Source organism: Naegleria fowleri, assembly GCF_008403515.1.
Source record: "Naegleria fowleri strain ATCC 30894 chromosome Unknown tig44, whole genome shotgun sequence".
Taxonomy (NCBI): domain Eukaryota; phylum Heterolobosea; class Eutetramitea; order Acrasida; family Naegleriidae; genus Naegleria; species Naegleria fowleri.
The window spans coordinates 413,532-423,794 of record NW_025407976.1 but is presented as its reverse complement, the minus strand read 5'-3'; the positions used below and the strand labels follow the sequence as shown (position 1 = coordinate 423,794).

The 10,263-nt window shown below is 36.3% G+C and overlaps 5 protein-coding genes across 5 annotated transcripts in view; 4 read left to right on the top strand and 1 right to left on the bottom strand.

The window, feature by feature from the left end:
• Positions 1 to 1,118, top strand: part of FDP41_005509 (uncharacterized protein) — a gene marked incomplete at both ends in the record, with an annotated part of 1,354 nt that extends 236 nt beyond the window's left edge. Inside the window, one exon of the mRNA XM_044709041.1 lies at positions 52 to 1,118. Coding sequence (XP_044560228.1) covers positions 52 to 1,118 — 1,067 coding nt within the window. The remainder of the gene's footprint in view (positions 1 to 51) is intronic.
• A 1,299-nt stretch (positions 1,119 to 2,417) lies between these two features.
• Positions 2,418 to 3,447, top strand: FDP41_005508 (uncharacterized protein; the record flags this gene model as incomplete). Its single annotated transcript, XM_044709040.1, has 2 exons — positions 2,418 to 2,627; positions 2,884 to 3,447. The coding sequence occupies 2 exons, from the start codon at positions 2,418 to 2,420 to the stop codon at positions 3,445 to 3,447; spliced, it is 774 nt and encodes a 257-aa protein (XP_044560227.1).
• Positions 3,448 to 4,415: 968 nt separating this feature from the next.
• FDP41_005507 (uncharacterized protein) lies at positions 4,416 to 4,901 on the top strand (the record flags this gene model as incomplete). The annotated part of the gene is made up of 1 exon (XM_044709039.1): positions 4,416 to 4,901. One exon carries the CDS (start codon positions 4,416 to 4,418, stop codon positions 4,899 to 4,901), a length of 486 nt encoding a protein of 161 aa, XP_044560226.1.
• Positions 4,902 to 5,190: 289 nt separating this feature from the next.
• Positions 5,191 to 6,552, top strand: FDP41_005506 (uncharacterized protein; the record flags this gene model as incomplete). The annotated part of the gene is made up of 1 exon (XM_044709038.1): positions 5,191 to 6,552. One exon carries the CDS (start codon positions 5,191 to 5,193, stop codon positions 6,550 to 6,552), a length of 1,362 nt encoding a protein of 453 aa, XP_044560225.1.
• An 81-nt stretch (positions 6,553 to 6,633) lies between these two features.
• On the bottom strand, positions 6,634 to 9,704 carry FDP41_005505 (uncharacterized protein; the record flags this gene model as incomplete). Its single annotated transcript, XM_044709037.1, has 3 exons — positions 6,634 to 7,051; positions 7,136 to 8,589; positions 8,652 to 9,704. The coding sequence occupies 3 exons, from the start codon at positions 9,702 to 9,704 to the stop codon at positions 6,634 to 6,636; spliced, it is 2,925 nt and encodes a 974-aa protein (XP_044560224.1).
• Positions 9,705 to 10,263: the final 559 nt, after the last annotated feature.

Here is a 10,263-nt window from a genome sequence, read left to right as displayed (position 1 = left end):
ATAACAGAAAGCCCGACTTTACGTTTATTCCCAAAATGTTTAACCTAACAGAAAATGATCCCAGAGCAATAGAACATTTGGCGCTAGGTTTTTTAGAATTGAAAAAGGATACAAAAGTGATTGAAACACCACATATCCTTGGCCAGCTTTGTGATTACATGTTTAGGGCACTCAAAGATAGCTACAAGTCCTATGTTTTTGGATTCGTTTCAAACTTCAAGGACATTATTTTTGTGAAGATGAGAAAATCGATGACAGAACTGGGCGAGGAAAATATTATCACCACAAGAAGTCCAAAATTGAGTCTTTTCTCCACTGGAATTCAGAACTCTGATGGATATAGTTATCTCAAAAGACTTTTAAACACTCCAACACAACAAACATGGACAGACAATCGAACCTTTACACTTGGAAAATTTATTACTGCAGGAGCAACGTCGTTGGTGTTTGATTTTGGAGATGGTAAGATTATTAAACTTGCCAAAACACCAAGCGACAACACACATATCATTACAGAAACAAAAACTATTACTTTTTTGGACGAGAAAGGAGTGAATCCTCTTCCAAAAATTGTTGAGCATGGAAATTATTGGATTGTGATGGAAAAGTGTTATCCCTGTACATCTTTATCTAAATCAGAAATGAAAGCTTTGGTGGAATTGGTAAAAAGTTTTCACCAAGCAGGTGTGTTACATAGAGATATTAGGCCTCAAAATATAATGAAAACAGATAGTACTCCATTATTAATTGATTTTGGATTCTCTGTAAGGATTGAAGAACACCACTCAAACTTTGCAGGCACTTCAACATTTTGCGCAGAACAATATTCTGAACATTGGACACACAGATTAACCTCAACCTATCTCAAAATCTATGACTATGAATCCTTGTTGAAAGTTTTTGTCTACTTTGCAGACACAACTGTCAAAGATTCTATCGATAGTTGCAACTTAATTGGGACTCAAAGAAGACAATATTTCGTAAAATTTTGGAAAAAATATGCAAAAAATAATATGACATTTAAGACAGCATTAAATGCTATCATCAAACTCGAGGAACAGGATGACATTACACCCATATTTGCTACATTTATCGACAATATTGATGAATATGAATAATCGTCGAATTCGAATGCCAATGGAGAAGGAATTCAAGGAAAATTTTAAATTTCTGCTCGTCTTATTGTACATTGTTTTCAATAAAATTTCATCATTACAGGTTTCTCATCACTTCCTTAAGTACTGATGTAATGATTGGCCAAAACACCAAACATTGCACCATGTTCTTGTTTTCTGTATGTTTGAGAGTTTTTAAAGGTTCTTGTTTGAGTTTTTATTAGCCTTCTTCATAAGCTTCCAGTCCTCGAATTACAATGTTTGGTCTCGTCTGATCGAATAACCACTCAATACTATCGGTTGAGTTTTGGTTGTTGTTTGCAGTGGCACTTTGAGAGTTTTTCAATCATTGATTTAGATCGATCAACGAAGACTCATTTAAAATTAAAAACAGTCCCTCATTGGAAAACGAGGATTTCATTGTCACTCTTTTTTCTTCGAACGAGTCGAACCGATTTGCCAATAAAGCATGAGTTTTTCATTGACGTCATCCGAGTACACAGAATATTCATAATGCCATCGTCCACAAAAAGTTGCATCATCCAACATGGTAAAGAGAATTGCCCAATCTCAATCCAAGTAAGTTCCTGTATCGTTGTGTTAATTCCAACTGGTCACATTTTTGTGTGTATCGTATCTGTGTTCTTGAAAGAGTTTCATGGCCCCACATCCCTTAATTGGATAACTCCTGAAACTGTCCAATTCTGATATTGAACAATTCGAGAGAACAATAGTTCTTGAGAGTATTCAACCGTTTGTCCTCTGCTGTTAAAAACGTTCATATTCATGATCATGCTTGTCTTTCCAATGTTATCTTCATTGTAGATGTGAACGACTTTTGCTCCATTGACATAGATTTTTCATTTTACGAATTCATAAAACGCCGATACCTGTTGGATATCCGAACCATTTGTAAAAACTGAAGATAACATAATCTGGTTTGCACTTGGATAGAGACATTGATACTTGAGTGTTTTGAAACATCTAAAATTGTGTAAACATTTGGATGATGCCTGTTAAGGTAAGGAAAATGGTATAATCATCAAATTTTGTTCCTTTACTTTTGCATTCTGCGAAAAGTCCAACAAGATGATTTTTGTCATTCATTTGGATCATGCAGGAAGTATGAGGAGTTTCATCGCCTGACCACTCGGATCATCTGATTGAAGAGACAACAAAAATAGGTGTATGAACAACGAGAGGAACCATCAACCCGCACACTCGCCAGTCGACTCATCTCATTGTAGTCCCATTATTTTGGAATCACCATCACCAATAACAACAACTTCTGGAGAAGAAAACATGTTATCTTCTTCTGCTCCGGCTACTAGTAGAAAAAAGTATGAGCCAATCATTCCAAAACCATTATTCTATGTGAGCCTTGTTGTTACAATTCTTGGTGCTCTTGTGATCATCTACAGATCATACAATATTTCTAGAGAATTTGTTCAATATGGAAATGTTTTCTTTCCATTACGACTGAGAGAAGGATGGTTTATGGGCATGCTTCAGGTTTGTAGTCTATTCCGATAATCATCCTATACGAGACTTAAACTTCAAAATTTCAAATATTTATTATTCATGATGATGATGCAAATGAATAGGATTTGACAGATCCACAGTGGGACAGCTTTCGACAATTCATACCAATGCTTTTAATAGGAGCAGTAATTTTCGTGTCGATTTCTAGAGCAATAAGACACTTCATATTTCCAACTGTAAGTGTGTTGTGGACACTGTCACACACATTACAATGATTTGAATTCAGAATGTTAAACCAATATTAATTTATAATATAGTATTTTCCATTGGATTTGTGTATTTTCTGTACGGAAACTGCTCAATCTTTCTAATAGCAATTGCTCTTTTAATTATGGAATTGGAAAAGTATTCAAGAAAAGCAAGCTCAATGATTTATTTTCCTGGTTATTTAATTTATCAATATTATTCACAAGCAAATACTATGATGGATATCGATTTTATAATTTCTTTTTACCTTCCTACTTGGAGAGTAATAGAGGCGTGCTCAGCTGGGAAACCTATTTCAATATCATGTTTTGTAGACTCATTAGCTACAATATGGATTATTCTGAACAACTTCGAAAGGTACCCTCAGATGGCATATCTGTTAAAAAAAGACGAAGAAAAGTGGTCTGAATATCGTCAAAGACAAGAATCAACATTGAATGTTGAAGCTGATTTTAATTTATTACATTATTTTGCGTATCTTTTCTATGTACCATTATTTGTGGGAGGACCAGTGTGTGGCTATACTGCATTCATATCCTATGTTAAATATTCAACTCAAAAGAGCTTTCATATAAGCAATTAATATGGCACACCATCCGATTGATCTCTTACATTGTATTACTCGAAATATATCTTCACCTATTTTACACTGTTGGATTTAATGAAAAGGGTCTGTGGAAATCTAATTCATGGGTTGGACCTCAAGCAAGTCTCGCTCCATTTGATGTAGGGTGTGTTGGCATATCCACTCTTACATTTATGTATATGAAATTTTTAATCATTTGGAGACTTTTTAGGTTATGGTCGCTTTGGGATGGAATTAATCCTCCAGAGAATATGAACCGATGCGTGAATAATAATTATTTGGTGTCAGATTTTTGGAGATCGTGGCATAGATCCTTGTACTTGTGGATTCTAAAGTATCTCTATATTCCTCTTGGAGGAAGCAAATCAAAAGTTTGGAGCGTGTGGATTATTTTCACATTTATTGCTTTGTGGCATGATTTATGGTGGAGATGGTTGGCATGGTAAGTTTTTTCTCAACTTTTCAATTTTTCTTAAACATTCATGATCTTGTTGACAAAAAGGGCTTGGATTAATTGTTGCTTGATCATCTTGGAGGCAATCCTAATGTTCTTTGTATTTCCAAAAATCAAATGGATAGAAAATATGAGAACCAATCGCAAGTACATGTTTGCAACTCTATGTGGTTTTGGTGGAGCTGTGAGCATTATTACCTTAGTCATTGCCAATCTCGCAATCATGCACGGATTTGCTGACACTCCTCTCTTCATTCATCAGTTGTTCTGGCAATCTGGAGGATTTGTTTTCTTGGGTGTTGCTCTTTTCTATTTGATGTTTGTTGTCATGGTCATGATTCATGTTAGAGATTTGGAAAAGGTGAAAGGAGAGCTATTCTTGAGATGAAAAAATTGGTTGTAATGCTGTGAGCTTGTCTTTCTTTGTACTTTGGCAGTCATCAGTCATCACACCATCGCAAATTTCATCAATTAAAAAAATATTCAAATTTCACAGAACAACAACAACAAGATGCCAGGCAAAATTGCAGGATTGCTCAGTCAATGGGAGAATAAATCACAAGAAGCAAACAACTCATCGGTACCTGTTAAAAAACCAGTCTCCACCACTTCTTCCACTGTGAAAAAGGAAGAACCAAAAACCACAGCACCCACACAGGAACCACAGAAGGTTGCCACACCTCCATCCACTACTTTCAGTGTTCCTCCACAAAAGAAAGGAGCAATTTCAACACAAACTCCAATGAAAGAATCAGCTTCTGCAGTGCCTCCATCCGATAAGTCATCATCGTCATCACCAAAAGAGTCTTCACCACAAAAGGTAGCAACACCTCCTCCAAGTAGCAGCACCACTCCATCTGTGCCATTAAAATCTTCTGGAACAGCAAAATTATCTACAGATGATGTGTTAGATCCCGAATATCTGAAAAAGTTGGAAGCTTTTGTAGTTGCTATTGAGAAACAAGTTGATCGATTGGAAACAATGGCTAAAAAATAAGTAGATGACAGGGTGTATGTTATCAACACAAACAACAGTTTGACAAAATTTGTAGTATAAATCTCACCAAACTCGAGCTCTGTTGCATAATGTCAATTATTACAAAAATTAATACTAATTTGGTTGTGTTGGCTCGTCGTACGAGTTCATAGTTCAGTGCGCCAAAACAAACCATTGGCTATTGGAGTTGTAAACTTTACAGTCGTTTTTTCCTTAAACCGCCAACCTTCCCAGAGCAAGCCTTAGCAAAAAAACCAACAACTACAACATCTCAGCAACAACAACAACCATGAGAGAAATTGTGCACATCCAAGCAGGCCAATGTGGTAATCAAATTGGTGCTAAATTCTGGGAAGTCATCTCTGATGAACACGGTGTGGATCCAACTGGTGCATACGGTGGTGATTCCGACTTGCAATTGGAAAGAATTAATGTTTACTACAATGAAGCAACTGGTGGAAGATATGTCCCTCGTGCAATTTTGATGGACTTGGAACCAGGTACAATGGACTCTGTCAGAGCTGGTCCATACGGTCAAATCTTTAGACCAGATAACTTTGTCTTTGGTCAAACCGGAGCAGGTAACAACTGGGCTAAGGGACACTACACTGAAGGAGCTGAATTGATTGATTCAGTTTTGGATGTGGTGAGAAAGGAAGCTGAAAGCTGCGACTGTTTGCAAGGTTTCCAAATTGCTCACTCATTGGGAGGTGGTACTGGTTCAGGAATGGGTACTTTGTTGATTTCCAAGATTAGAGAAGAGTATCCAGACAGAATGATGATGACCTTCTCTGTCTTCCCATCACCAAAGGTCTCTGATACTGTCGTTGAACCATACAATGCTACTCTCTCTGTTCACCAACTTGTTGAAAATGCTGATGAAGTCATGTGTATTGACAATGAGGCTTTGTATGATATTTGCTTTAGAACTTTGAAGCTTACTACACCAACATTTGGCGATTTGAACCATTTGGTCTCAATTGTCATGTCTGGAGTTACTTGCTGCTTGCGTTTCCCAGGTCAATTGAACTCTGATTTGAGAAAGTTGGCAGTTAACTTGATTCCATTCCCACGTCTTCACTTCTTCTTGATCGGATTCGCTCCATTGACCTCAAGAGGATCTCAACAATACAGAGCTTTGACTGTCCCAGAATTGACTCAACAAATGTTCGATGCTAAGAATATGATGGCTGCTTCTGATCCAAGACACGGTAGATATTTGACCGCTTCTGCCATGTTCAGAGGTAGAATGAGTACTAAGGAAGTTGATGAACAAATGCTCAACGTTCAAAACAAGAACAGCTCATACTTTGTTGAATGGATTCCAAACAACATCAAGTCATCTGTTTGCGACATTCCACCAAGAGGTTTGAAGATGGCCGCTACTTTCATTGGTAACTCCACTGCTATTCAAGAAATGTTCAAGAGAGTCTCTGAACAATTCACTGCCATGTTCAGAAGAAAGGCTTTCTTGCACTGGTACACTGGTGAGGGTATGGATGAAATGGAATTCACTGAAGCTGAATCCAACATGAACGACTTGGTCTCTGAATACCAACAATACCAAGATGCTACAGCTGAAGAAGATGGAGAATTCGATGAAAATGCTGAGGGTGAAGCAAACGCTGAAGAACAACCAGCTGACTACTAATTTGAATAAACTGGTTTTCGAAACGTTGCTGATACAAAGGTCGAGGATTCATAATTACACTCGTCACAAGATTTGAATTTATTATACAATCGTGAGGGCAGTCTTTTCTCGGTAAAGGGAAACAGCAAAATACCATTCAATCTTGATGTCAATACTATCATCAAAACATGTGCCTAAATCAGAGATGGCATCATCTAGAATCATTTTGACATTCAAACTTCTCTTATCGAAATTGAAGTTTAGAACCACGATCGCCTTATCTCTTAGCAGCTTACTTTTGGCAAACTTGTTCCATTGATCGTTGTGGCCTACCTGACCAGAAACAAAATTGAGGCCGTAAGAATTGGGCAGCTTTTTACTGCCTAAAATTCCACTTCTGGTTGAAATTTTGTGGTCGTAGTCTTTTGAAATTATCCCAACAACAATTTCATTGTCGGCGTTCACCTTGTCAATTTTGATTTGAATTTCGTTATTTAGTGGAGTGATCTTTTGTTCACAGCTAAAGTGTATGACATTGGATGATTAACAATGTTATTAATAATAAAACAATTCAAAACAAACACATTTCAAAACAAACACATACCGAATCGTGTAGTAATCCGATCCAAACATCTTGTTTTGAAGCAATGTAACCGTCTTTTGATTATTGGTCACTCCAAAGTAGTTATGCTTAACACTGGTGTCAAATTTAAAGCTTTGTTTCTGTTGCTTTAACATCAATTGATAATATTCATCAACATTAACATTCTCTTTTGGATCACGAGATGGTTTTGACACTTCTGTTTTTGATTTTTGATGTTTAAACATGCCAACCATCAAATTGGATTTTGATGAATTCTTTCGAGTGAGAGGCGATGAGGTAGGACTTGCAGCACCATTTCTCGTTTGATGAGCTTCTTCATGTTGATGCTGATTCAATTCAGCAGATACAGTTGAATAGTACAATTTCAAACTCATTCTCTTCTTTTGATTCACAGCAGTCAAAGTTCCTTTTCTTGGATGACGAGCAGCAGAAGCACTTCCATTCATGATTCGATTCGAGTCTAAATTTGTCAATGCTGTCGTTGTTGCCGTAATGTTGAGGCCACCATTCACGACATTTCCAGTCTCATTCTCCTGATGATCTGCTGTCAAATGTCTTGATGACAAAAGTGGAGTCAATAACTGATTCATTGTTGTTTTCATTCGTTCATGGAATTGAATTTGATGATTCATGGATTCAATGAGTTGTTGTCGTTGTTTCATGTCTGTGAACAATCTAAATTTTTTAAATCGTAACAACCATGGTGAATAGAGAATTTCTGACACACTTTGTGGTCTCTTACTGGTGTCATTGGTTAAAATATTCATGACAAGTGACACAATTCTTCGATCACTGCAATTCTCTTCAAGAATGGAATTTGTTTTTTCTTCATCGATCGAACCCATCGTTAACTTGGGACAATCTTTTTGAACAATGAGTTTGAAAAGTAAATAGCCTGCATTCCATATATTTTCCATCTTGCCAGATTCAATGTCTTGTTCAACAACAACAACACTTTGATTCAATATTGACAATAAATAACTTTCAACATTCAAATAAATTCCAACATGTTTTTGTAATTCACTGGACACATTTCCTCTGATGAACATGTTATTTTCTAATAAATGACTTGTCATGAACTTGTTTGGAAAGACCTTGTTTTTAGAGTGAAACATCATCAAGACTTCTAAGAATTGATTAAATATGTGAACTGCACAATCTGGTGTCACACATGCATTTTCCATAAAAGTATGATTCATTGAATGCATTACACTCTTTTGACAAGATGATTGTTGAGTTGAAGTACTGACAGTTGAAGCAATAGTAGAATTGGTTGAAGTACTGACAGTAGGACTCAAAAGTAATTCTGTTAATTTGATACTCGATGGTATATATTCCATCGTATAGAGTAGACCAGTAATTTTGAATGGATTTGAACTTTCATCTACCACCAAATACAAGTCATAGAGTTGAGCGATATTGACATGATAGGAAAGTGAAAGCAATTCAACGAACTGGAATTGTGACATGAAATATTTACAACAATGATTAAAAACACATCATGGTTCACACATACCTTCTTTTTCAACTCTCCTTCATTATTCAAAACAGATTGAATCAATGTTTCAGAATTTTCACCAAAATGAATATATCTTGCAACACAATACTCGATATTATCTTCATCTTCACTGTCAGATGTCAAATCCTCATCATCCTCCATCAGGTCATCATCCAATATTTCTTCATTTCTCTTTTGCATTAAAACCAAATCTTCAAAATCTGAAAATGAAGTACTCGTATTCAAATGTGATTCAGAGGCAGGTGATTGCACAGGTGACACTGAATAATGATGACTCAAATAATGAGGAGGAGGAGGAGGAGTCATTGGTGTTGTAGTGGATGTGGTGTGAAGTGATGATGGTGTCGTTCCATGATGATGTGAAGCTATTGTTGTTGGAGAGATTGATGGAATGGTATTATTGCTGAAATGTTGTTTGAAAGTAGATGTGGCAGCGATATCTGAATGGTGTTGATGTTGTTGTGAATGTTGTTGTTGTTGTTGTTGTTGTGAATGATGACTCATCCTATGAGTGATGGAATGAAGTGTGTATTCATAGAGTGAGAGACCATTTCCATCATCACCACCATGATGATTAGAATTTAGAGTTGTACTATTCGTTGTAGAAGCATCATCTACGAGTGAATGATTCAATGAATGATTCAACTCCTTTCGATCCTCAATATGAAAGGATTTATAGGGAATTAATTTGGGATTTAATTTTGAAGAGAGGAGGAAATTGGCGGAAGACGGAGAAGATGTCATCATCCAAGAAGAAGAAATAGATTCATAGGATGATTGTTGTTGTGGAGAATGAACAGATGACGTGACAGAATTCAATGTTGTTGTTGTTGTTGTTGTATGGGAAGAGGATGCAAGAACGAGTGTGGAATAGTGATGGGATTCATGTTTGGGAGGAGGAGATGAATCCATACATGAGGAGGAAATGTCCTTTTGACTGGAGCTGACATTGGAAAAATAAGCAAAGTGGAGTCGGTAGGAATGGGGAATGTGGTTGAACAGTGGCTGTTGTTGTGAAGAGTCACCGCTGGTTCTTGGCTTTTCAATCATTTTTTTATGACAGTTGACAGCACGTGAAAAATGTGGATTGAATTTGGCAAAGGTGCACTCATCAGACAAGATCACACACAGAGAGACCAAACTTCGAGCTCGTTTCAAATTGTCGTCTTTTTAATGAAACGTTCGTTTGGAAAAGAAGTAATCAAAATCGATTTCAATTCATTCAACAATTTTGAAATTTTACATTCATTGAAATATTAAAAAAAATTATAAAAAAAATGTCTTTTGCCTTATTGGACCAATTGGATGATCATGAACTTGTTGTTGTACTGAAACATCAACGCTCCAAAAAGAATTTCAAAAAGAAATCACTCTTTCGACAAGAATATTCTCTCATTGCCTTTGATCATGTCCTTTGGTTTTATATTTTGACTTTTATGGATTTTAAATTCTTGTTTCATATTGGTGTTCGAATTGACAAAATGAGATGTGAAATGAATTATTCAAAACCTATTTGTCATCATGTATTGATGTGTGAATTTAAAACATTGTTGAATGGAGAAGAAGAGAAAGATACTCTGTGAGTGTGGTTTGAGAAATTTATGCCTTT